We start from the raw sequence: 27,308 nt of genomic DNA, 5'->3' as shown, positions 1-27,308 counted from the left end.
GGTGGCTTTGATAGCAGCCTTCAGCTTGTCTGCATTGTGGGGTCTGGGGTCTCATCTTCCTCTTGACAATACCCCATAGATTCTCTATAATAGATTCTCTATGGGGTTAAGGTCAGGCGGGTTTGCTGCCAATCAAGCACAGTGATACTGTTGTGTGTGAACCAGGTGTTGGTACTTTTGGCCGTGTGGACAGGGGCCAAGTCCTGCTGGAGAATGACATCTCCATGTCCATAAAGCTTGTCGGCAGAGGGAAGCATGAAGGGCTGTAAAATGTCCTGGTAGACGGCGGCGCTGAGTTTGGTCTTGATAAAACCCAGTGGACCTCCACCAGCAGATGACATGGCCCCCCAAACCATCACTGATTGTGGAGGCTTCACACTAGACCTCCAGCAGCTTGGATTGTGGCCTCTCCACTCTTCCTCCAGACTCTGGGACCTTGTGGAGTGTGTCAGTGACTGTCTTCTGGACATCTGTCAAGTCAGCAGTCTTCCCAATGATTGTGGAGCCTACTGAAACAGACTAAGGGACCTTTTTAAACGTGTAGGAAGCCTTTGCAGGTGTTTTTTGTTATTTATTCTAATTTACTGAGATAATGACTTTTGTGTTTTCATTGGCTGTAAGCCATAATCATCAACATTAACAGAAATAAACACGTGAAATAGATCCCTCTGTGTGTAATGACTCTATATAATAGATCCCTCTGTGTGTAATGACTCTATATAATAGATCCCTCTGTGTGTAATGACTCTATATAATAGATCCCTCTGTGTGCAATGACTCTATAATAGATCCCTCTGTGTGCAATGACTCTATAATAGATCCCTCTGTGTGTAATGACTCTATATAATAGATCCCTCTGTGTGTAATGACTCTATATAATGGATCCCTCTGTGTGTAATGACTCTATATAATGGATCCCTCTGTGTGTAATGACTCTATATAATGGATCCCTCTGTGTGTAATGACTCTATATAATGGATCCCTCTGTGTGTAATGACTCTATATAATGGATCCCTCTGTGTGTAATGACTCTATATAATAGATCCCTCTGTGTGTAATGACTCTATATAATAGATCCCTCTGTGTGTAATGACTCTATATAATAGATCCCTCTGTGTGTAATGACTCTATATAATAGATCCCTCTGTGTGTAATGACTATATAATAGATCCCTCTGTGTGTAATGACTATATAATAGATCCCTCTGTGTGTAATGACTATATAATGGATCCCTCTGTGTGTAATGACTCTATATAATGGATCCCTCTGTGTGTAATGACTCTATATAATGGATCCCTCTGTGTGTAATGACTCTATATAATAGATCCCTCTGTGTGTAATGACTCTATATAATAGATCCCTCTGTGTGTAATGACTCTATATAATAGATCCCTCTGTGTGTAATGACTCTATATAATAGATCCCTCTGTGTGTAATGACTCTATATAATAGATCCCTCTGTGTGTAATGACTCTATATAATAGATCCCTCTGCGTGTAATGACTAATGGATCCCTCTGTGTGTAATGACTCTATATAATAGATCCCTCTGTGTGTAATGACTCTATATAATAGATCCCTCTGCGTGTAATGGCTCTATATAATAGATCCCTCTGTGTGTAATGGCTCTATATAATAGATCCCTCTGTGTGTAATGGCTCTATATAATAGATCCCTCTGCGTGTAATGACTCTATATAATAGATCCCTCTGTGTGTGTGTATGTATGTATGTATGTATGTGTCTCCATTCTGCCCACCCCGTGTCGGCGCGGGCTGTTGTGTAATTGAACCTGCGTCTCACATGTTTCACTTGTGTCTTGTTTGGATGTAAGAGCCGCAGTTTTTCCAGACATTTGAGCTGTGGCCTCGGGTTTCAGGGCTCGGGCCTGGTGTATGGTCAGGGTCATGGTACGCTGCACTGCGGAGGAGGGGGATGGTGCTGGTTACTTCTTTGCAGGAAGAATGGAACAGGTGTGGTCACGAAAGCATCACTGCTATACCACACACGTATGCCATTGTGCCGCCGTAGAGCTGTGTGCGCGCGCCAGGGTCTGTGTGCCGTGGTAGCGCTTCGTGTGTGCGCGCTAGGTTCCGTGTGCCGCCGTAGCGCTGTGTGTGCGCGCTAGGTTCCGTGTGCCGCCGTAGCGCTGTGTGTGCGCGCGCTAGGTTCCGTGTGCCGCCGTAGCGCTGTGTGTGCGCGCTAGGTTCCGTGTGCCGCCGTAGCGCTGAGTGTGCGCACCAGGGCTTGTGTGCCGCTGTATTACAGAAGATAAACCTCCATTGCCAAAGGACACGTGCTGCGCAGTATGACTTATGGGCCCTATGATGATACAGCGTAAAATCTTAATAAGCCAGACCATTAAGCCCCCGTCTCACATAGCGAGATCGCTGCTGTGTCATGGTTTTGGTGACGCAACAGTGACCTCACCAGCGATGTCGCTATGTGTGACACTTTGCAACGATGAGGCCCCTGCTGTGAGGTCGCTGATCGCTGCAAAGTGTCCTGGACCATTTTTTTGGTTGTTGCTCTCCCGCTGGTCAGCACACATCGCTGTGTGTGACCAGCGGGAGCAGCGATCAGGCTGGTAACTATGGTAAACATCGGGTAACCATGATAAACAGTGGGTTACTAAGTGCGCGTGTGCCCCTTGTAACCTGCTGTTTATCATGGTTACCAGCCTGCTTCAGCAGCAGGCTGGTAACCAGGAGCAGGACATCGTGGAAAGATTCTTTCCACGATGTCGCTGCTCCCCTGATCGTTGGTGAGCCTGCCTGTTTGACAGCTCACCAGCGACCACATAGCGACGCAGCAACGATCCCTGACAGGTCGTATCGTTGTCGGGATCGTTGTAGCGTCACTAAGTGTGACGGGGCCTTTAGATTTGTTAATCCAAGAGAAATACCTTATTGTGTTGTATTAGAGATTGCTGGCTGTGTTTTATTAATGTTCTGCTTGCTCGTCAGTTTACTATATGTACACTAATTTAACTTGTAAAGTGTCCAACATTCCACTAATCTCATTAGTATCGCAGGAGCCTCTAACCATTGTTCAAAAATCATCTAGGCCCATTGTGTAAGTGTTGAAAGAAGATCCGGCGGAGCCTTCACCACAGGGAGTTTCACATGTAAACCCAGGTGATAAGGGCCCCGTCACACTAAGCGATGCAGCAGCGATCCCGACAACGATACGACCTGTCAGGGATCGTTGCTGCATCGCTAATACATCGCTGGTGAGCTGTCAAACAGGCAGGCTCACCAGCGATCAGGGGAGCAGCGATATCGTGGAAAGAATCGTTCCACGATGTCCTGCTCCCGTTACCAGCCTGCTGCAAGCAGGAGCAGGCTGGTAACTATGGTAAACATCGGGTTACTAAGTGCGCGTGTGCCCCTAGTAACCCGCTGTTTACCATGGATACCACTCTGCTACGGTGCGCGGGACCCTCCGCGCACCGTAGCAGAGTGGTATCCATGGTAAACAGCGGGTTACTAAGTGCGCGCGTGCCCCTAGTAACCCGATGTTTACCATAGTTACCAGCCAGATCGTTGGTCCCGCTGGTCACACACAGCGATGTGTGCTGGCCAGCGGGAGGCCAACGACCAAAAAATGATCCAGGACACTTTGCAACGATCAGCGACCTCACAGCAGGGGCCTGATCGTTGCAAAGTGTCACACACAGCGACATCGCTGGTGAGGTCGCTGGTGAGTCACCAAAACCGTGACTCAGCAGCGATATCGCTAGCGATATCGCTATGTGAGACGGGGGCTTAAGGATGACCTGAGTAAAGCCCCCGTCTCACATAGCGATATCGCTAGCGATATCGCTGCTGAGTCACGGTTTTGGTGACTCACCAGCGACCTCACCAGCGATGTCGCTGTGTGTGACACTTTGCAACGATCAGGCCCCTGCTGTGAGGTCGCTGATCGTTGCAAAGTGTCCTGGACCATTTTTTGGTCGTTGGCCTCCCGCTGGCCAGCACACATCGCTGTGTGTGACCAGCGGGACCAACGATCTGGCTGGTAACTATGGTAAACATCGGGTTACTAGGGGCACGCGCGCACTTAGTAACCCGCTGTTTACCATGGATACCACTCTGCTACGGTGCGCGGAGGGTCCCGCGCACCGTAGCAGAGTGGTATCCATGGTAAACAGCGGGTTACTAGGGGCACACGCGCACTTAGTAACCCGATGTTTACCATAGTTACCAGCCTGCTCCTGCTTGCAGCAGGCTGGTAACGGGAGCAGGACATCGTGGAACGATTCTTTCCACGATATCGCTGCTCCCCTGATCGCTGGTGAGCCTGCCTGTTTGACAGCTCACCAGCGATGTATTAGCGATGCAGCAACGATCCCTGACAGGTCGTATCGTTGTCGGGATCGCTGCTGCATCGCTTAGTGTGACGGGGCCCTTAGATACCTCCACTAATGCACACTGAGCTTTGGGGTGGGGGGGGGGGTGAGAGCAGTTCTGCCATTCTGGGGGCTGAGCCCAGAGAAACAGAAGGGACAGGTGTTTCTGTAGGAGTCAGACTTGAAACAGATTGGAGAAAGACTTTACAAGGAGAATGAGAGACATCCTTCAGGACAGTAGATGGATTGCATGGCATTACCCAAAGAAACACAGATTTGAATTCTATATGATTCTAGCCTAAGGGTATCGGCCCTGACTGAAAAGATTCGGATCTGCTCCATTAACCATCAGAGAGACATGGATACAATTTTGGGAGACCAGGGTGGGACGAAGAAGTCACCTGGCCCCATGGATATGTTGTTTGAAGAAGCCAGATTGGGACCCACCGGTCATCTGGCCCCATGGAAGCTCTCGGAGAGGCCAGGGTGGGACCCTTGAGTCTCATGGCCTTGTACCTCGATGGACTGCTAGCTTCCTAAGCTTGCCGCTACCTTCTCTCTGTGGGGGCCCGCCAGAAGCGGGGGGCCACTGGTTGAGGTAGTCGGTCCTGGAAGTCTCCAAAGCCAGCTGTTCTATCCCAGGAAGGCGGAGAAGGAAGGGTGAGGACTGTGTAATGTTGCACCATCTTGGGTATTTGCTGGAACTGTTCTGTGTGTTTTATTGTCCGCTTTGTGGTTCAGTAAAGTATTGCCACACTGTTTTACCATCACCCTGTGTTGTCTGAGTAGTGTTACGCCCACGTGAGACCCCGGGTCTTCACGGGACCCATTTGTGACAGACAGCCCTTAGTCGTAGTGACTGCCTGCAGCGTGGGCCGGGTGCTCGCCTGGTCTCTGGCGGTCACACGTGTCAGTGTTTCCTGTATGACACCCGTGGCCCCGCACCCGCCCAGCGCTGTGAGCCCGGGTGACTGGAGCCACTCTGTGCAGGTCGTGTCTCGCCGCTCGGGTTACCCGCTCTGCCAGGTCTTGTCTGGACGTGGGAGGATGATGGAGGTTTTGTCCTGAGTGTGTTTTTTTGGCATACGATCGCGCTTCACATTCCTGTAGGTAGGAGTCAGGCACGCTGTTCATAGCTGGGGGGCACAAACTTTAGAAAGAGACGAGGAAAGGGCGGGGCGGCACCACGCGTGTCCTCACCTGGATACACCTGAAGCCCTAGAGGCACGAGTCAATATAAGAGGTGGAGGAGGGGCGGCATTACTGCGCTGATTCCTAGACAAACAGCACTCTCCAAGAGTACCCCCCCCGATGATCACCTCTCCTGCGGGGGCCACGCTGTGTACTATCTGCTGCACCAGCCAACTGCCCTATGGGATGAAAGTGCCCCCTGCGGGAGGATAGGGCCCCGATGTATTGTGACTGCGCCCCCTGTGGGAGGATAGTCCCCCGGTGTATAGTGACTGCGCCCCCTACGGGAGGATAGGGCCCCAATGTATAGTGACTGTGCCCCCTGTGGGAGGATAGTCCCCCGGTGTATAGTGACTGCGCCCCCTGCGGGAGGATAGACCGCCAATGTACAGTGACTGCGCCCCCTGCGGGAGGATAGGGCCCCGATGTATGGTGACTGCGCCCCCTGCTGGAGGATAGTCCCCCCGGTGTATGGTGACTGCGCCCCCTGCGGGATGATGGACCCCCGGTGTATGGTGGCTGCGCCCCCTGCGGGAGGATAGACCCCCGGTGTATGGTGACTGCGCCCCCTGCGGGAGGATAGACCCCCGATGTATGGTGACTGCGCCCCCTGCGGGAGGATAGACCCCCTATGTATGGTGGCTGCGCCCCCTGCTGGAGGACAGACCCCCCGATGTGTGGTGGCTGCGCCCCCTGGGGGAGGACAGACCCCCCGATGTGTGGTGGCTGCGCCCGCTGGGGGAGGATAGACCCCCGATGTGTGGTGACTGCGCCCCCTGCGGGAGAACAGACCCCCGATGTGTGGTGACTGCGCCCCCTGCTGGTGAAAAGACCCCCGATGTGTGGTGACTGCGCCCCCTGCGGGAGGACAGACCCCCGATGTGTGGTGACTGCGTCCCCTGCGGGAGGACAGACCCCCAATGTATTTGCGGAAGGACAGACCCCCGATGTATAGTGACTGCGCCCCCTGGGGAAGGATAGACCCCCGATGTATGGTGACTGCGCCCCCTGCGGGAGGACAGACCCCCGATGTGTGGTGACTGCGCCCCCTGCGGGAGGACAGACCCCCGATGTGTGGTGACTGCGCCCCCTGCTGGAGGACAGACCCCCGATGTGTGGTGGCTGCGCCCCCTGGGGGAGCATAGACCCCCGATATGTGGTGGCTGCGCCCCCTGGGGGAGGATAGACCCCCGATGTGTGGTGGCTGCGCCCCCTGGGGGAGGATAGACCCCCGATGTGTGGTGACTGCGCCCCCTGCGGGAGGACAGACCTCCGATGTGTGGCGACTGCGCCCCCTGCTGGAGGACAGACCCCCCGATATTTGGTGACTGCGCCCCCTGGGGAAGGATAGACCCCCCGATGTTTGGTGACTGCGCCCCCTGGGGAAGGATAGACCCCCGATGTATGTTGACTGCGCCCTCTGGGGGAGGATAGACCCCCGATGTGTGGTGGCTGCACCCCTGCGGGAGGACAGCCCCCCGATGTGTGGTGACTGCGACCCTTGCTGGTGAAAAGACCCCCGATGTGTGGTGACTGCGCCCCCTGCGGGAGGACAGACCCCCGATGTGTGGTGGCTGCGCCCCCTGCGGGAGGACAGACCCCCGATGTGTGGTGGCTGCTCCCCCTGCGGGAGCATAGACCCCCCGATGTGTGGTGACTACGCCCCCTGCTGGAGGATAGACCCCCGATGTGGGTGACTATGCCCCCTGCGGAAGGACAGACCCCCGATGTGTGGTGGCTGCGCCCCCTGCGGGAGGATAGACCCCCCCCCGATGTGTGGTGACTGCGCCCCCTGCGGGAGGATATAGACCCCCGATGTGTGGTGACCGCGTCCCCTGCGGGAGGACAGACCCCCGATGTGTGGCGACTGCGCTCCCTGCGGGAGGACAGACCCCCGATGTGTGGTGGCTGCGCCCCGATGTATGGTGGCTGCGCCCCCTGGGGGAGGATAGACCCCCGATGTGTGTGCGGTAGGACAGACCCCCCGATGTATGGTGACTGCGCCCCCTGGGGGAGGATAGACCCCCGATGTGTGGTGACTGCGCCCCCTGGGGGAGGACAGACCCCCGATGTGTGGTGACTGCGCCCCCTGCGGGAGGACAGACCCCCGATGTGTGGTGGCTGCGCCCCGATGTATGGTGGCTGCGCCCCCTGGGGGAGGATAGACCCCCGATGTATGGTGGCTGCGCCCCCTGGGGGAGGATAAACCCCCAATGTGTGGTGACTGCGCCCCCTGGGGGAGGATAGACCCCCAATGTGTGGTGACTGCGCCCCCTGCGGGAGGACAGACCCCCGATGTGTGGTGACTGCGCCCCCTGCGGGAGGACAGACCCCCGATGTGTGTGCGGTAGGACAGACCCCCCGATGTATGGTGACTGCGCCCCCTGGGGGAGGATAGACCCCCGATGTATGGTGACTGCGCCCCCTGGGGGAGGATAGACCCCCTATGTGTGGTGACTGCGCCCCCTGCGGGAGGACAGACCCCCGATGTGTGGTGACTGCGCCCCCTGCGGGAGGACAGACCCCCGATGTGTGGTGACTGCGCCCCCTGGGGGAGGACAGACCCCCGATGTGTGGTGACTGCGCCCCCTGGGGGAGGGCAGACCCCCGATGTGTGGTGACTGCGCCCCCTGCTGGAGGACAGACCCCCCCCGATGTATGGTGACTGCGGCCCCTGGGGGAGGATAGACCCCCGATGTGTGGTGGCTGCGCCCCCTGCGGGAGGACAGCCCCCCGATGTGTGGTGACTGCGCCCCCTGCTGGAGGACAGCCCCCCGATGTGTGGTGACTGCGCCCACTGCTGGAGGACAGCCCCCCGATGTGTGGTGACTGCGCCCCCTGCTGGAGGACAGCCCCCCGATGTGTAGTGACTGCGCCCCCTGCTGGAGGACAGACCCCCGATGTGTGGTGACTGCGCCCCCTGCTGGAGGACAGACCCCCGATGTGTGGTGGCTGCGCCCTCTGCTGGAGGACAGACCCCCGATGTGTGGTGACTGCGCCCCCTGCTGGAGGACAGACCCCCGATGTGTGGTGGCTGCGCCCCCTGTGGGAGGACAGCCCCCCGATGTGTGGTGACTGTGCCCCCTGCAGTAGGACAGACACCCGATGTGTGGTGACTGCTCCCCCTGCGGGAGGACAGACCTCCGATGTGTGGCGACTGCGCCCCCTGCGGGAGGACAGACCCCCGATGTGTGGTGGCTGCGCCCCGATGTGTGGTGGCTGCGCCCCCTGGGGGAGCATAGACCCCCGATGTGTGGTGGCTGCGCCCCCTGGGGGAGGTTAGACCCCCGATGTGTGGTGACTGCGCCCCCTGCTGGAGGACAGACCCCCGATGTGTGTGCGGTAGGACAGACCCCCCGATGTGTGGTGACTGCGCCCCCTGGGGGAGGATAGACCCCCGATGTGTGGTGACTGCGCCCCCTTCGGGTGGACAGACCCCCGATGTGGGTGACTATGCCCCCTGCGGGAGGACAGACCCCCGCTGTGTGGTGGCTGCGCCCCCTGCGGGAGGATAGACCCCCCCCCCCCCCCGATGTGTGGTGACTGCGCCCCCTGTGGGAGGATATAGACCCCCGATGTGTGGTGACTGCGCCCCCTGTGGGAGGATATAGACCCCCGATGTGTGGTGACTGTGCCCCCTGCGGGAGGACAGACCCCCGATGTGTGGTGACTGTGCCCCCTGCGGGAGGACAGACCCCCGATGTGTGGTGACTGTGCCCCCTGCAGGAGGACAGACCCCCGATGTGTGGTGACTGTGCCCCCTGCAGGAGGACAGAGCCCCGATGTGTGGTGACTGCGCCCCCTGCGGGAGGACAGACCCCCAATGTGTGTGCTGGAGGACTGACCCCCGATGTGTGGTGACTGCGCCCCCTGCGGGAGGATAGACCCCCGATGTGTGGTGGCTGCGCCCCCTGCGGGAGGATAGACCCCCCCGATGTGTGGTGGCTGCGCCCCCTGCGGGAGGACAGACCCCCGATGTGTGGTGGCTGCGCTCCCTGCGGGAGGACAGACCCCCGATGTGTGGTGGCTGCGCTCCCTGCTGGAGGACAGACCCCCGATGTGTGGTGGCTGCGCCCCCTGCTGGAGGACAGACCCCCGATGTGTGGTGGCTGCACCCCCGATGTGTGGTGGCTGCGCCCCCTGCTGGAGGACAGACCCCCGATGTGTGGTGGCTGCGCCCCCTGCTGGAGGACAGACCCCCGATGTGTGGTGGCTGCGCCCCCTGCTGGAGGACAGACCCCCGATGTGTGGTGGCTGCGCCCCCTGCGGGAGGACAGACCCCCGATGTGTGGTGGCTGCGCCCCCTGCGGGAGGACAGACCCCCGATGTGTGGTGGCTGCGCCCCCTGCGGGAGGACAGACCCCCGATGTGTGGTGGCTGCGCCCCCTGCGGGAGGACAGACCCCCGATGTGTGGTGGCTGCGCCCCCTGCGGGAGGACAGACCCCCGATGTGTGGTGGCTGCGCCCCCTGCGGGAGGACAGACCCCCGATGTGTGGTGGCTGCGCCTCCTGCTGGAGGACAGACCCCCCCCGATGTGTGGTGACTGCACCCCCTGCGGGAGGACAGACCCCCGATGTGTGGTGGCTGCGCCCCCTGCGGGAGGACAGACCCCCCGATGTGTGGTGACTGCGCCCCCTGCGGGAGGACAGACCCCCCGATGTGTGGCGACTGCGCCCCCTGGGGGAGGACAGACCCCCCGATGTGTGGCGACTGCGCCCCCTGGGGGAGGACAGACCCCCCGATGTGTGGCGACTGCGCCCCCTGGGGGAGGACAGACCCCCGATGTGTGGCGACTGCGCCCCCTGGGGGAGGACAGACCCCCGATGTGTGGCGACTGCGCCCCCTGGGGGAGGACAGACCCCCGATGTGTGGCGACTGCGCCCCCTGCGGGAGGACAGACCCCCGATGTGTGGGGACTGCGCCCCCTGCGGGAGGACAGACCCCCAATGTGTGGCGGCTGCGCCCCCTGCGGGAGGATAGAGATCAGCTGCTGCAGGACGGTGAAGGGGCTGCGGGCACAGATGGTGGATATGATACTCGTCTCCTCATGTTTCGCAGGCACAATGCCGTCTCCTGCATCTTGAATTACACGGACGGAGCAGATTCAGCCGACATCACCCAGATGGCAGCAGGTGGGAGCGGGACGCTGTACCTTTCACAGGTGAGAAGACCCCTGCCCAGCCTCACCCCCACAGCTCTCTAGATGGTTGGACCCTGGCTGTGCCCCCTAGGTTCATATCGCCTCATTGTTTGTGTTGTAATAGTGCCACCCAAATGTGTAGTGAGGGTCCGGCAGCCGTCCGGGCATCTGTGCCTCTGCTCACCCCTGATAGTCCTGTGCCCCCTTTTTTCCAGGGTCTTGTGCTCCTACCGTTACTTGTGCTTCTCCGCAGGCCTCCTGACACCCTGCGGAGCTCCCTTCTGACCTGGTGTGGAGTTTTGTATGTGGTGAGTACAGTCTGTCCTACGCACAGTCGTCGATGCTTCTGGAGGTGTGGAGTGTCAGCTCCTGGGTCCAGTGTATGATGTGAGGTCGGCCTCCCCGCCTCGTGTTGTCCTGCCTGTCCAATTGATCTTTCCCCAGTGATCGTCGCCCCCTCCTGGAGGGATCAATATTCTGCCTGTGGCTGTGGATGTGTGTGCTGTGCTCACTCTGCCGCCCCGGTGCCCTGAGTGTGCAGCCGCTGACTGTTCTTACTCTGCCATAGGATCGGTGCCTGTAGATCTCAGGATGAGCAGCACAGCCCCCATTAAGAAGCCGTACCGTAAGGCTCCGCCACAGCACCGCGAGGTCCGCCATGAGCCACCTGGAGCGCGGGAGGAGGTGATGGAGCAGCTGAGCAGTCAGGTAACCGCAGGTGGAGAAGTCGGGAACCAGTGCTTCAGCCGGGCCGAGGCGGTGGAGCTGGACACTTCAGACCGCTTGAGCTGCTCCTCCTCCTGGTCCATAGCCTCCAGCAATGATAAGGAAGCAGAATGGGAGGGCAGGGGTAGGAGGAAACCGCGGACCCTGCTTCGAAGGGTAAAGTCCCTCAGGGGTAAGGGTAAGGTGGGCAAATCCAAAAGGCTTATGGGACTGCGCCAGTTCCTGAGCCACAGTGAAGAGAACATCGCCGCTTCGGAAGTGGGAAAGCCGGAGAGCAAAAACCGCAGCCTGGAACGTAGCCTGGTGTTTAAAGAGCCGGCTGAGGTCCTGGCCCCCAAGAAATCCCAGCACTCGTCCAGCGGTCAGCCTCTGAAGAGCATCCTGAAGCAGCCGGGTGCCCTGAACCCGGACACCCTGCGCTCACCATACCACCCAGGGTCCCCCTCCCCAGACCGCAAGACCCTGCAGGACAAGGCCAACTTCTCCAGGTTTCTGGATGAGATCACCTCCCGAGTGCTGAGCCCCACCAACCAGGAAATGGCCCAGAGAAGAGGGGGAAGCACCGATGACGAGGATCCCCTGTCTGTCAGGACACCTGGCAACGGATGTGGGCGCCCAGCAGAAGAGAGACATGGCAGGAGGACGGGGCACCGGAGGGCGGTGGGCAGGAGGAGGTCAGCAGACAGGAGGCATGAAGCCGCCTCGCACAGTAAGGAGCGGTGTCACTCTCCATCCGAGCAGGGCTTCCTGGACACAGAGTCCATTTCTTCTGCTTCTCACTGGAGTCCTGAGGGCAAAAGCCCTTCACCCAGGACATCACCTTCTCTTACTGCTGTTCGCTACAAGGTTAGTGCCCCCACCCTCCCATAGCAGTAATCTAGGCCCTCCCGCTGTCTGCGGCGGCACGCTAGGCCCTCCCATAGCAGTAATCTAGGCCCTCCCGCTGTCTGTGGCGGCACTCTAGGCCCTCCCATAGCAGTAATCTAGGCCCTCCCGCCGTCTGTGGCGGCACTCTAGGCCCTCCCATAGCAGTAATCTAGGCTCTCCCGCCGTCTGTGGCGGCACTCTAGGCCCTCCCATAGCAGTAATCTAGGCCCCCCGGCCGTCTGCGGCGGCACTCTAGGCCCCCCGGCCGTCTGCGGCGGCACTCTAGGCCCCCCGGCCGTCTGCGGCGGCACTCTAGGCCCCCCGGCCGTCTGCGGCGGCACTCTAGGCCCCCCGGCCGTCTGCGGCGGCACTCTAGGCCCCCCGGCCGTCTGCGGCGGCACTCTAGGCCCCCCGGCCGTCTGCGGCGGCACTCTAGGCCCCCCGGCCGTCTGCGGCGGCACTCTAGGCCCCCCGGCCGTCTGCGGCGGCACTCTAGGCCCCCCGGCCGTCTGCGGCGGCACTCTAGGCCCCCCGGCCGTCTGCGGCGGCACTCTAGGCCCCCCGGCCGTCTGCGGCGGCACTCTAGGCCCCCCGGCCGTCTGCGGCGGCACTCTAGGCCCCCCGGCCGTCTGCGGCGGCACTCTAGGCCCCCCGGCCGTCTGCGGCGGCACTCTAGGCCCCCCGGCCGTCTGCGGCGGCACTCTAGGCCCCCCGGCCGTCTGCGGCGGCACTCTAGGCCCCCCGGCCGTCTGCGGCGGCACTCTAGGCCCCCCGGCCGTCTGCGGCGGCACTCTAGGCCCCCCCATAGCAGTAATCTAGGCCCTCCCATAGCAGTAATCTAGGCCCTCCCATAGCAGTAATCTAGGCCCTCCCATAGCAGTAATCTAGGCCCTCCCATAGCAGTAATCTAGGCCCTCCCATAGCAGTAATCTAGGCCCTCCCATAGCAGTAATCTAGGCCCTCCCATAGCAGTAATCTAGGCCCTCCCATAGCAGTAATCTAGGCCCTCCCATAGCAGTAATCTAGGCCCTCCCATAGCAGTAATCTAGGCCCTCCCATAGCAGTAATCTAGGCCCTCCCGCCGTCTGCGGCGGCACTCTAGGCCCTCCCATAGCAGTAATCTAGGCCCTCCCATAGCAGTAATCTAGGCCCTCCCATAGCAGTAATCTAGGCCCTCCCGCCGTCTGCGGCGGCACTCTAGGCCCTCTCACAGCAGTAATCTAGGCCCACCCGCCGTCTGCGGTGGCACTCTAGGCCCTCCCGCCGGCACTCTAGGCCCTCCCGCCGTCTACGGCGGCCTCTTCTCCCAGGTTCACTCTCTTCTCTCCTCATGGCTGTTTCCTACTACTACTGCTCCCAGCATCCTGAGCCCCTACAGCTTTGCTCGGCGGTCCAGTATGAATATTTTGAGGGGCTCAGACACTCATGCTTGCAGAAATCAGGGTGATGTGTGTAATGGTCCCCCTCAGCTTTCTCAGACCCCTGATATCCGCCCTGCACCCCACAATGTAAGAGGTTATAAGGAGAGAGAGCTGACGGTGTCGCAGCCCCCGGACGGTGACGACTGCTCGATCAGTGACTGATCTTCTCTCTGTTCACAGGAGCCCGTGACCGAAGCCGACAGAATTCAGTAAGTTTTCCACCTGTCGCCTCTTTCTTCGTCTGTCCTTCACCCCTCCCCCAGTATTCTGCTTTCCTATTTGCCCCCCTACTCCTCCTTCTGTTGCCATTTTTCTGCCCCAATCTCCTCCTCTTACCCTGAACATGCCCTCGGCCTCCTTCAGTCACGAGGCGTGCATTATACCGGGTGCCCCCGAACATGTAGTGTTCTCACCGGTGACGTACTCTGCTGAATCTAGGACACCAGAGCCGTCACCATAGTGAAGCGCGCCCACGCAGGAGGAGTGGTACTGTGTGCATGGCACAGGCGATGTATGACATCTGGGCGTGTTATAGGGTGACTGGCGTGTTACAGGCGGTGTATGGCATCCAGGCGTGTTATAGGGTGACTGGCGTGCTACGGGAGGTGTATGGCATCCAGGCGTGTTATAGGGTGACTGGTGTGCTACAGGCGGTGTATGGCATCCGGGCGTGTTATAGGGTGACTGGCGTGTTACAGGCGGTGTATGGCATCCAGGCGTGTTATAGGGTGACTGGCGTGTTACAGGCGGTGTATGGCATCCAGGCGTGTTATAGGGTGACTGGCGTGTTACAGGCGGTGTATGACATCCGGGCGTCATATAGGGTGACTGGCGTGTTAGAGGCGGTGTATGACATCCGGGCGTCTTATAGGGTGACTGGCGTGTTAGAGGCAATGTATGACATCCGGGCGTCTTATAGGGTGACTGGCGTGTTACAGGCGGCGTATGACGTCTGGGCGTGTTGCAGGCGGCGTATGACGTCTGGGCGTGTTGCAGGCGGCGTATGACGTCTGGGCGTGTTGCAGGCGGCGTATGACGTCTGGGCGTGTTGCAGGCGGCGTATGACGTCTGGGCGTGTTGCAGGCGGCGTATGACGTCTGGGCGTGTTGCAGGCGGCGTATGACGTCTGGGCGTGTTGCAGGCGGCGTATGACGTCTGGGCGTGTTGCAGGCGGCGTATGACGTCTGGGCGTGTTGCAGGCGGCGTATGACGTCTGGGCGTGTTGCAGGCGGCGTATGACGTCTGGGCGTGTTGCAGGCGGCGTATGACGTCTGGGCGTGTTGCAGGCGGCGTCTGACGTCTGGCCGTGTTGCAGGCGGCGTCTGACGTCTGGCCGTGTTGCCGGCGGCGTCTGACGTCTGGCCGTGTTGCCGGCGGCGTCTGACGTCTGGCCGTGTTGCCGGCGGCGTCTGACGTCTGGCCGTGTTGCCGGCGGCGTCTGACGTCTGGCCGTGTTGCCGGCGGCGTCTGACGTCTGGCCGTGTTGCCGGCGGCGTCTGACGTCTGGCCGTGTTGCCGGCGGCGTCTGACGTCTGGCCGTGTTGCCGGCGGCGTCTGACGTCTGGCCGTGTTGCCGGCGGCGTCTGACGTCTGGCCGTGTTGCCGGCGGCGTCTGACGTCTGGCCGTGTTGCCGGCGGCGTCTGACGTCTGGCCGTGTTGCCGGCGGCGTCTGACGTCTGGCCGTGTTGCCGGCGGCGTCTGACGTCTGGCCGTGTTGCCGGCGGCGTCTGACGTCTGGCCGTGTTGCCGGCGGCGTCTGACGTCTGGCCGTGTTGCCGGCGGCGTCTGACGTCTGGCCGTGTTGCCGGCGGCGTCTGACGTCCGGCCGTGTTGCAGGCTAATGATGGGTTGTAATGATGACGGCCGGTTATCCCGATACGGTAACGATCCTCTCGTCATGTACAGTTGTTTTCTCGCCTCCACGCACCATCTCAGCAGCAGTAGGAAGGAGACGATTATTTCCTTTGAAAAGATGGAGACAAGAAATGTACAGACTGCTGCCATGGAAACCACAACCTGTCCCCTCTGCACAGGAAATGTGTCCTTGTTGCACACCAACCAATCGGAGCTTAGCTCTCGAGATACCAATCAAAAATCTGCTTTCGTTTTACCTCAACAGTGTAAGAAATAACTGAAGCCCATTCCCTTATTCCTCCGGGTGGCATGAGGTAGTGATGTGTGATACACGGTGTATGTGATAGTGGAGGGTGGTAGTGATGTGTGATACACGGTGTATGTGATAGTGGAGGGTGGTAGTGATGTGAGATACACGGTGTATGTGATAGTGGAGGGCGGCAGTGATGTGTGATACACGGTGTATGTGATAGTGAAGGGCGGTAGTGATGTGTGATACACGGTGTATGTGATAGCGGAGGGCGGTAGTGATGTGTGATACACGGTGTATGTGATAGTGGAGGGTGGTAGTGATGTGTGATACACGGTGTATGTGATAGTGGAGGGTGGTAGTGATGTGTGATACACGGTGTATGTGATAGTGGAGGGCGGCAGTGATGTGTGATACACGGTGTATGTGATAGTGAAGGGCGGTAGTGATGTGTGATACACGGTGTATGTGATAGTGAAGGGCGGTAGTGATGTGTGATACACGGTGTATGTGATGTGAGATACACGGTGTATGTGATAGCGGAGGGCGGCAGTGATGTGTGATACACGGTGTATGTGATAGTGGAGGGCGGTAGTGATGTGTGATACACGGTGTATGTGATGTGTGATACACGGTGTATGTGATAGTGGAGGGTGGTAGTGATGTGAGATACACGGTGTATGTGATAGTGGAGGGTGGTAGTGATGTGTGATACACGGTGTATGTGATAGTGGAGGGTGGTAGTGATGTGAGATACACGGTGTATGTGATAGTGGAGGGTGGTAGTGATGTGTGATACACAGTGTATGTGATAGTGGAGGGCGGTAGTGATGTGTGATACACGGTGTATGTGATAGTAGAGGGCGGTAGTGATGTGTGATACACGGTATGTGTGATACACGGTGTATGTGATAGTGGAGGGCGGTAGTGATGTGTGATACACGGTGTATGTGATAGTAGAGGGCGGTAGTGATGTGTGATACACGGTATGTGTGATACACGGTGTATGTGATAGCGGAGGGCGGTAGTGATGTGTGATACACGGTATGTGTGATACACGGTGTATGTGATAGTGGAGGGAGGTAGTGATGTGTGTGATACACGGTGTATGTGATAGTGGAGGGAGGTAGTGATGTGTGATACACGGTGTATGTGATAGTGGAGGGCGGCAGTGATGTGTGATACACGGTGTATGTGATAGTGGAGGGTGGTAGTGATGTGTGATACACGGTGTATGTGATAGCGGAGGGCGGTAGTGGTGTGTGATACACGGTGTATGTGATAGTGGAGGGTGGTAGTGATGTGTGATACACGGTGTATGTGATAGTGGAGGGTGGTAGTGATGTGTGATACACCGTGTATGTGATAGTGGAGGGTGGTAGTGATGTGTGATACACGGTGTATGTGATAGTGGAGGGTGGTAGTGATGTGTGATACACCGTGTATGTGATAGTGGAGGGTGGTAGTGATGTGTGATACACCGTGTATGTGATAGTGGAGGGTGGTAGTGATGTGTGATACACGGTGTATGTGATAGTGGAGGGCGGTAGTGATGTGTTATACACGGTGTATGTGATAGTGAAGGGCGGTAGTGATGTGTGATACACGGTGTATGTGATAGTGGAGGGTGGTAGTGATGTGTGATACACGGTGTATGTGATAGCGGAGGGTGGTAGTGATGTGTGATACACGGTGTATGTGATAGCGGAGGGTGGTAGTGATGTGTGATACACGGTGTATGTGATAGCGGAGGGCGGTAGTGATGGGTGATACACGGTGTATGTGATAGCGGAGGGCGGTAGTGATGGGTGATACACGGTGTATGTGATAGTGGAGGGCGGTTGTGATGTGTGATACACGGTGTATGTGATAGCGGAGGGCGGTAGTGATGTGTGATACACGGTGTATGTGATAGCGGAGGGCGGTAGTGATGTGTGAAAAATGGTGTATGTGATAGCGGAGGGCGGTAGTGATGTGTGATACACGGTGTATGTGATAGCGGAGGGTGGTAGTGATGTGTGATACACGGTGTATGTGATAGCGGAGGGCGGTAGTGATGTGTGATACACGGTGTATGTGATAGCGGAGGGTGGTAGTGATGTGTGATACACGGTGTATGTGATACCGGAGGGCGGTAGTGATGTGTGATACACGGTGTATGTGATAGTGGAGGGCGGTAGTGATGTGTGATACACGGTGTATGTGATAGCGGAGGGCGGTAGTGATGTGTGATACACGGTGTATGTGATAGCGGAGGGCGGTAGTGATGTGTGAAAAATGGTGTATGTGATAGCGGAGGGCGGTAGTGATGTGTGATACACGGTGTATGTGATAGCGGAGGGTGGTAGTGATGTGTGATACACGGTGTATGTGATAGCGGAGGGCGGTAGTGATGTGTGATACACGGTGTATGTGATAGCGGAGGGCGGTAGTGATGTGTGATACACGGTGTATGTGATAGCGGAGGGCGGTAGTGATGTGTGATACACGGTGTATGTGATAGCGGAGGGTGGTAGTGATGTGTGATACACGGTGTATGTGATAGCGGAGGGTGGTAGTGATGTGTGATACACGGTGTATGTGATAGCGGAGGGCGGTAGTGATGTGTGAAAAATGGTGTATGTGATAGCGGAGGGCGGTAGTGATGTGTGATACACGGTGTATGTGATAGCGGAGGGCGGTAGTGATGTGTGATACACGGTGTATGTGATAGCGGAGGGTGGTAGTGATGTGTGATGCACGGTGTATGTGATAGCGGAGGGCGGTAGTGATGTGTGAAAAATGGTGTATGTGATAGCGGAGGGCGGTAGTGATGTGTGATACACGGTGTATGTGATAGCGGAGGGTGGTAGTGATGTGTGATACACGGTGTATGTGATAGCGGAGGGCGGTAGTGATGTGTGATACACGGTGTATGTGATAGCGGAGGGTGGTAGTGATGTGTGATACACGGTGTATGTGATACCGGAGGGCGGTAGTGATGTGTGATACACGGTGTATGTGATAGCGGAGGGCGGTAGTGATGTGTGATACACGGTGTATGTGATAGCGGAGGGCGGTAGTGATGTGTGAAAAATGGTGTATGTGATAGCGGAGGGCGGTAGTGATGTGTGATACACGGTGTATGTGATAGCGGAGGGCGGTAGTGATGTGTGATACACGGTGTATGTGATAGCGGAGGGTGGTAGTGATGTGTGATACACGGTGTATGTGATACCGGAGGGCGGTAGTGATGTGTGATACACGGTGTATGTGATAGTGGAGGGCGGTAGTGATGTGTGATACACGGTGTATGTGATAGCGGAGGGCGGTAGTGATGTGTGATACACGGTGTATGTGATAGCGGAGGGCGGTAGTGATGTGTGAAAAATGGTGTATGTGATAGCGGAGGGCGGTAGTGATGTGTGATACACGGTGTATGTGATAGCGGAGGGCGGTAGTGATGTGTGATACACGGTGTATGTGATACCGGAGGGCGGTAGTGATGTGTGATACACGGTGTATGTGATAGTGGAGGGCGGTAGTGATGTGTGATACACGGTGTATGTGATAGCGGAGGGCGGTAGTGATGTGTGATACACGGTGTATGTGATAGCGGAGGGTGGTAGTGATGTGTGATACACGGTGTATGTGATAGCGGAGGGCGGTAGTGATGTGTGATACACGGTGTATGTGATAGCGGAGGGCGGTAGTGATGTGTGATACGCGGCTTATGTGATATTTACTAAGCGATGAATAAACTGCGACAAAAGCCCTCCAACTGAAGTATAAAAATAGAAAACCTTTATTTAACATTTATATTTTAAGACAATTATCACACAATTGAAGCAAATTACATAAACCATGCGCAAAAACAGCCAGGACATGCGAATCGCCCAGAATTGTTGGCGTACAAAGTAATGCATAGAGAATCACTCCGTGTTAATCCGTCCATAGTCCTGACTACTACATGATTATATCCAGTAACAGAGCAAGACCCTTAGTACATGTAGACCGTGTATATACCTTAAATAAGGACTACTGGAGTAATGCCGCTTGCTGGGTGGGCGCACGTCCGCTCCAACGCGCGTTTCTGCAAACCTTCGTCAGGGGTCCCTTTGACCATGTACAGAACATACCACAGCTCCTGGGCAGGGGAGGAAGCAAAAGACAATACCGACATTACAGCAGAGGATTCATTTTGTAAGGTAAAATATTGTTTAAAAACAGGCAGGGAAATGTTTTACCCCACAGAATGAATCCTCTGCGATCCCCGGCTGTAATGTCGGTATTGTCTTTTGCTTCCTCCCCTGCCCAGGAGCTGTGCCATGTTCTGTACACGGTCAAAGGGACCCCTGACGAAGGTTTGCTGAAACGCGCGTTGGGGCGGACGTGCGCCCACCCAGCGAGCGGCATTACTCCAGTAGTCAGCCATTGATTAAAATGAACTTTTGTTCGTGGGAAAACCCCTTTAAACCTATCGTCTTATTTTCCATTTTTTTCTGTTCTGCCTCGTATTCTGCTTGGTGTGTTCCAGCATCCGCAGATCCGCCAGCCACTCTTACTCCTTGCTCTCCATCTTCTTCCTCTCGTTCTTGGCGTTGACTCGTTTGATCTCAGCCTGGATTTCCAGCTGTACTTGTCTTTTTTCTTTTCCATGTTCTTGTAGTCTTCCATCTGTAGCTCCTTCAGGTAGTGGAGCATCTGCTAGACTTCTTGGTCTCGCTGTTCCTCTTGCAGGATCCTCGATTGCTCATTTTCTTCCATCTGCTGAATGATGTGCAGTTTTTCTCTGATCTTTTCCAGTTTGCTCATCTCCTCAATCTCCTCCTGCATCTTGATGTTTTTCTGCCACTCCACCTCCATCATTTGGTCCAGCCTCCCCCCCCCCCCCTCCATCTTCTTGGATATGAAGCTTTTCTTACAGATTTGGTCATCACGGGTGGTGTGGCACTTGACATTAAAAATCATCTGGCTAAGTTTCTTTGTCATGCTCCATGCGCATGGTTCTTTATGTCATGCTCCATGTGCATGGTATTCGCACGCTGTCCTCTCCAGGGCCTTCTCCTCCAGCTCGCTCAGCTTCTCTCTCTACTTGCGGAGCATCTCCTGATCATTAGCGGCGCTATTGGCCATCTCTCTTTTTTTTTTATCTTTCATAGCCTGCATTGCCTTCTCTGATCCGCCTTGGTCAGGACTCGCGCCTGCTCCTTAATGCGACGGAAGTCCTGGTTGGCCATGATCAGGGACAAGCCAGAGGGGTCCTCAGAGGACACGATTTGCTCCCACATTAGGTCGCTGGTGATGGTCTGAGGCTTGTGGCGGCGCTGATGCGGCTTTACGACATCCTTTTTCGCCTTTCTTTGCAATCGAAGCCTCGTTTCTCTCTTGTTGCTTCACTCCAAACAGACTTTTATCTATCTCAGAGCATTGGTGTGGTATTTTCAGGCTTTCCATCCAGGGCTGTGGAGGTAGAATCGGAGTCGGTATAAAATAAACTGACCCCGACTCCTAAAATATATAATAAATTGGGTGCAGTCGTTCAATGCAGTTTGTGGGGAATATTTTTTCATAACAATTGGAGAAAGTTATGAAATGTCCTATTCCTGATCTCAGGGTCTGGACTTTTAGCTGAGATGAATCTGTGCTACAGTAAATTTATAACTTACACATGAGCCGTGTATGAGGGGGTCGGAGCCGTGGACATTGAGGAGTCGGAGGTTTGGCTTACCAACTACACAGCCCTGTTTCCATCGATCGGAACCGACAGATCCAGAACTGATCGACCCAACGACGCTCTCTGGCATGTCTGAGCTCGGCTGGCTCCACTTACAGCGCGCGCTTTTTAGTGTACGCCGAAGAGAGTTGAATCTGGACAAAGCTTCTTCTCGATTGTTTTGAAGCCTTAGCCTGGTAGCTCAGAAGGGTAAGGGAGAAACCTAGTGATTTATTTAAAGATGAAGCCACTCACTGTCCATTATCTTGACAAATTCTCTGTCTTCTACTGACGAGGCTACTTTACTGTCATCCTTAGTTGTGTGAAATACTGATCTTCGTCAGCTTAGAGGGAAGGAAAGGCTTCAGGCAGCTGTAAAATGTCTGGAGACTTCTCTTTCACGTCTTAATGATAAGGGCACTGTTTGCAGAAAATTGGGTGTCCGTCCCCACGCACGGAAGTGTTAAAGGAGTCAACTCCGGCTGATCCAAGCTTACATTTCGTATGACTACCTATCCCAAGTCCAGTCTTGAGAGTATGGGGTGTAGTTAGGACCATTACTCTGTTGATGCACCTTGTGTAAATTGTCTATGCCAAGCAGGAGTAGAATCTGGGCATCTATATCCATAGGTGGGATAAAGTTGGCTAGGTGTCTTAAGTGTGGTTGGTGAAATGCAGCTTCCGGGGTAGGGATCACATTCGATCAGCGTTGGTAAGGATGTTTCCATTGATGGGAGAAGCGATGAATCCTTCTGCCACTAGTCTGTGCGGACCAAGCAAGTGTTCAGAGTGTAGGGTTTTGCTAGTCCCTTGATTCCAAAGGCTTCAAAGAACTTAGGTCCAGCTAAGGATGGGTTGCTCTGATCATCAGTGATGGAATGCACTTTCACTGCCTTTTCTGGTTGTCCTTCCGGTTAAACCCTGATTGGGCATATCTTGATGCAACATTTGACGCTCTGGCTCTCGCCACATACCTCTAAAAACATGAGCAGGAAACATCTGCTGTGGTTTGTGTGATTCTGTGGCTCGCCACCATAGCTTGGAGCGGGACTAGTGGTGACTGTGACCAGTGAATAGCTGGTAGGTGGGCTCGGATGCATAGCTGAGACGTGTCTGTCGCTACCACACTCCTCGCACTTAATGGCAGATTCATAGTCCTTGGCCATATGTTCCAATGAGGCGCAGCATCTGAAACATGACCCATGTTCACGGAGGATGTTCTATGGTTTTGGACCTTCATCCTCTGCACTCATTCAGTGAGTGTGGTTTTTTATGAATGGGACATTCGCGATTGAAAGATTTGTCTCCTGACGAGGTGGTGTGCTGTCTACCGGTAGGTTCTGCCGGTGGTGGCAGGTTAGTCTTTCTAACGCTCACACTGTTCTTAAAGACTTTGTGACGCTTTCATACCTTGATGATGCCGCTGGAGCTGCAGTGTTAAACTCCAGGGATTCGAGGCTGGGGTCCTTCTTTATCTGGGCCCGTTCATCGATGAACCTGCAGAAATGAATAAATGGAGAAAGTGACATTGTGCTCTTTTGTGTCTTGAGACCCACACTGCCCAATTCTCTTGCAATCTGTGTGTCGCAGCTTTGTGACAATTGGGTTCACTCCATCGGTGGTGTCCAGATAAGTCACGACAGATGAGGGTCCAGTTCCATGAGCAGATCACTTAAGTCCAGAAGCTTGAGAACTTCCTTAAAGTGAACCTGTCAGAAGGATTTAGTCATATAAACTAAAATTTGTAGAGCCCTGGGCCCAACCATTTGATCATGAGATTGAGCTCCTGCTCAGATAGGTTGAAGTCGGCAATGACAGCCTTGAAGGTTGCTTTCCAGGCTCTGTAGTTCTCTGCACTTTCGTTAAATTTTAGAGACTGGTATTGATTAGCTCCCTGCTCACCATAAACCTGGCAAAATCAACTGCTGGTGCCCCTTGGGCGTATAAGCTGTCTGGCGTGAAGGAGTGAGATGTTCCCAGGTAGAATAATGTTGCTGCCGGGTTGAGCTGTGGTTTAGCATCTGGATGTTCTGATGTCTGCTGCTTGAGGTGTGGAAACAAGCCAGAAAGCACTTTGTGGTCATCTTGCTGTAATTAACGGTCCTGGAGCGGGCACATCGGGGTGTTTTTTTGGGGTTTGTACAGGTACTGTGGGCAACACCGGCACCGCAGGTAGAGCGGACTTGGAAGTTTTCGCATTGTCAGCTTGAACAGTGCTGAAAATAGGGGGCGCTGCAGATGACTGTTTCAGCACATAGTCACTGGTACGATCAACTGGATCATAGTCTTTCTGTGGTGGTAGGCAACTGGATCAAGACTTTTCCTCCATCGCTAGTGCGATTTCTTCTTCCATCTCAGTTTGAAGAATTTTTATCCGTGCCTCTGCTTCTGCTATCTTTTTGCTTGAGCTCCTGCCTCTGCCTTCTTGGCTGGAGCCTCCTGCCTCTGCCTTCTTGGCTGGAGCCTCCTGCCTCTGCCTTCTTGGCTGGAGCCACCTGCCTCTGCCTTCTTGGCTGGAGCCACCTGCCTCTGCCTTCTTGGCTGGAGCCACCTGCCTCTGCCTTCTTGGCTGGAGCCACCTGCCTCTGCCTTCTTGGCTGGAGCCACCTGCCTCTGCCTTCTTGGCTGGAGCCACCTGCCTCTGCCTTCTTGGCTGGAGCCACCTGCCTCTGCCTTCTTGGCTGGAGCCACCTGCCTCTGCCTTCTTGGCTGGAGCCACCTGCCTCTGCCTTCTTGGCTGGAGCCACCTGCCTCTGCCTTCTTGGCTGGAGCCACCTGCCTCTGCCTTCTTGGCTGGAGCCACCTGCCTCTGCCTTCTTGGCTGGAGCCACCTGCCTCTGCCTTCTTGGCTGGAGCCACCTGCCTCTGCCTTCTTGGCTGGAGCCACCTGCCTCTGCCTTCTTGGCTGGAGCCACCTGCCTCTGCCTTCTTGGCTGGAGCCACCTGCCTCTGCCTTCTTGGCTGGAGCCACCTGCCTCTGCCTTCTTGGCTGGAGCCACCTGCCTCTGCCTTCTTGGCTGGAGCCACCTGCCTCTGCCTTCTTGGCTGGAGCCACCTGCCTCTGCCTTCTTGGCTGGAGCCACCTGCCTCTGCCTTCTTGGCTGGAGCCACCTGCCTCTGCCTTCTTGGCTGGAGCCACCTGCCTCTGCCTTCTTGGCTGGAGCCACCTGCCTCTGCCTTCTTGGCTGGGGCCCTCTGCCTCTGCCTTCTTGGCTGGGGCCCTCTGCCTCTGCCTTCTTGGCTGGGGCCCTCTGCCTCTGCCTTCTTGGCTGGGGCCCTCTGCCTCTGCCTTCTTGGCTGGGGCCCTCTGCCTCTGCCTTCTTGGCTGGGGCCCTCTGCCTCTGCCTTCTTGGCTGGGGCCCTCTGCCTCTGCCTTCTTGGCTGGGGCCCTCTGCCTCTGCCTTCTTGGCTGGGGCCCTCTGCCTCTGCCTTCTTGGCTGGGGCCCTCTGCCTCTGCCTTCTTGGCTGGGGCCCTCTGCCTCTGCCTTCTTGGCTGGGGCCCTCTGCCTCTGCCTTCTTGGCTGGGGCCCTCTGCCTCTGCCTTCTTGGCTGGGGCCCTCTGCCTCTGCCTTCTTGGCTTCTTCGTCCTTTTCTTGCGAAGGAACATTGTGAAGACCCGGGGTCTTTCGTGGGTGTAACACTACTCAGACAACACAGGGTGAGGGTAAAGCAGCGTGGCAATACTTTATTGAACCACAAAGCGGATAATAAACACAGAACAGTCCCAGCAAATACCCAAGATGGTGCAACATTACACACTCACCCTTCCTTCTTCTTCCGCCTGGGATAGAACAGCTGGGTTTGGAGACTTCCAGGGCCAACTACCTCAACCAGTGGCCCCCCACTTCTGGCAGGCCCCCACAGAGAGGAGGTAGCGGCAAGCTTAGGAAGCTAGCAGTCCATCGAGGTGCAAGGCCAGGAGACCCGAGGGTTCCAACCTGGCCTTTCTGAGAGTTTCCATGGGGCCAGATGACCGGCGGGTCCCAATCTGTCTTCTCCGAATGTCTCCGTGGGTTGCAGGCGACTGGTGGGTCCCTCCTGACAACTCCAAAGAACATATCCATGGGGCCAGGTGACTTCTTCGTTCCAACCTGGTCTCCCCAAAGTGTATCCATGTCTCTGATGTTCAAATGGAGCAGATCTGTATCTTTCCAGTCAGGGCCAGTACCCTTAGGCTAGAATCATATAGAATTCAAATCTGTGTCTCTGGGTAATGCAATGCAATCCATCTACTGTCCTGAAGGATGTCTCTCATTCTCCTTGTAAAGTCTTTCTCCAATCTCTGTTTCAAGTCTGACTGCTACAGAAGCACATGTTTTTAAGTACACATCCACAGGTCAAGGGTCATCAATCACATGTCAGAGGTATAGGTGCAGGGCTCAGCTATCATTGTTTTAGCTAATCTATTTACGGAGCTAGCAGACCCCTAGTACAATTTGTCATTAGCATAGTAAACATGATTATTTCCAAAGGAATAGAATTCAACATTTCAGGGTTATACAAATAATGGTCTGTTCTTATTGACCAGACAGAAATACACAAAGATAATAGGGTATTTCTCTTGGACTAATAAAGCTAATCGTCTGGCTTATTAAGATTTTAGGCTGTATTGTCACAAACATCTTACTTTGGATTGCTCTGTGTTTATACGGGCCTCTAGTATTGTCACTAAGGTCTGAACTTGCCAATGAGCGATAGAGTTCTGCTTTATCCTTAACACCCTGCACCATATATATCTATTGATTCTGCTGCGACGTGAGGGAGGATACTCGTTCCCATAGAGCTTCCAGGTTATCGCTGAGCTCCTCTTTTGTGTTATGGTAGTTTTCAATGACTTTTAGTGTCTGTTTGAGAGAGCGCAGTGTGGTCTTCCTGCTCTTCGTGATGGTCAGAGTCAGGTTGTACCTGCTGTATTTCCGCACCTGGAGATTGTGCGGGACGTTTTTCTGCCATTTTGATTTTTTGGGTGTGAAGATTGCTGCACATCTCCTATGGGTCGCTCCAATAAGATTCACAAAATATTTTGAGTAAATTGCGGTGTTTCCAGTCTCGGTGACTGTTGCTACATGGAAAATTGTTATAGGAATCTGAGGCAAAATAGGCAGAAAGTCTCCTTAAAAGGTGTGATCTGAGGTGAAACTGCGCATACATGAACTGATTAATTGTGCAAGCAAAGGGTTAATCTAAACGTGAAAACAGCTTGGTGAAGTTTGTAGAAGACTTGCAGGCGAGTGTAGATTATTGCAGACGCTCTCCGACTTGCCTGTTAGGGAGATTGCTGTGCGAGATGCAGCTGCGCTCTGATGTGCGAGATGCAGCTGCGCTCTGATGTGCGAGATGCAGCTGCGCTCTGATGTGCGATGCAGCTGCGCTCTGATGTGCGATGCAGCTGCGCTCTGATGTGCAGGCATAAGGCAGACACGGTGACTGGACTCAGACCGTTTCTGGCTGCTCCGTCTCCACATAAGGCGATTGGAGGTGCAGCTGACTGATAAGCTGCTGTTAGGTTTCCTACCTCCGTATCCAGGATGAGGAGCAGACAGGACCAGCGCAGGCACAGCATCCATAGACTCGAATGTAGAACCACAGCGTCTGTACAATTCAAGACCTGGTTTATTTAACCCCTTAGTGACCAGACCAATTTATGTATATATTCTTTTTAAAGCTGACCAGTGTCACTTTATGTAGTAATAACTTTGGAACGCTTCAAAATATCCCATTGATTTTGAGACAGTTTTTTTCGTGACACCTTATATTTTAACCTTTTCCCGGCATGCGCCGTACATGTACAGCTGTGCGGGAGCTGTAATCGT

General features: G+C 55.5%; 1 protein-coding gene and 1 pseudogene across 4 annotated transcripts in view; one reads left to right on the top strand and one right to left on the bottom strand.

Moving 5' to 3' along the window:
* TJAP1 (tight junction associated protein 1) overlaps nucleotides 1–27,308 on the top strand; it is a 56,286-nt gene that overhangs the window by 5,936 nt on the left and 23,042 nt on the right. For 2 of the 4 annotated variants that reach the window (XM_073671626.1, XM_073671629.1), the window contains 4 exons: nucleotides 10,600–10,702; nucleotides 10,935–10,989; nucleotides 11,250–11,389; nucleotides 13,876–13,904. In XM_073671626.1, coding sequence (XP_073527727.1) covers nucleotides 11,273–11,389; nucleotides 13,876–13,904 — 146 coding nt within the window. In that variant the 5' untranslated portion in view covers nucleotides 10,600–10,702; nucleotides 10,935–10,989; nucleotides 11,250–11,272. Of the gene's footprint in view, nucleotides 1–10,599; nucleotides 10,703–10,896; nucleotides 10,990–11,249; nucleotides 11,390–13,875; nucleotides 13,905–27,308 lie in introns of all 4 variants that reach the window. The other 2 variants (XM_073671628.1, XM_073671630.1) reach the window with 1 other exon arrangement.
* Nucleotides 20,257–27,062, bottom strand: LOC141257850 (uncharacterized; annotated as a pseudogene).

Source organism: Phyllobates terribilis, unplaced genomic scaffold, assembly GCF_046119375.1.
Source record: "Phyllobates terribilis strain yellow unplaced genomic scaffold, ASM4611937v1 Scaffold_3__8_contigs__length_932513732, whole genome shotgun sequence".
Classification (NCBI taxonomy): domain Eukaryota; kingdom Metazoa; phylum Chordata; class Amphibia; order Anura; family Dendrobatidae; genus Phyllobates; species Phyllobates terribilis.
This window is presented reverse-complemented; position numbering and strand designations above follow the sequence as displayed.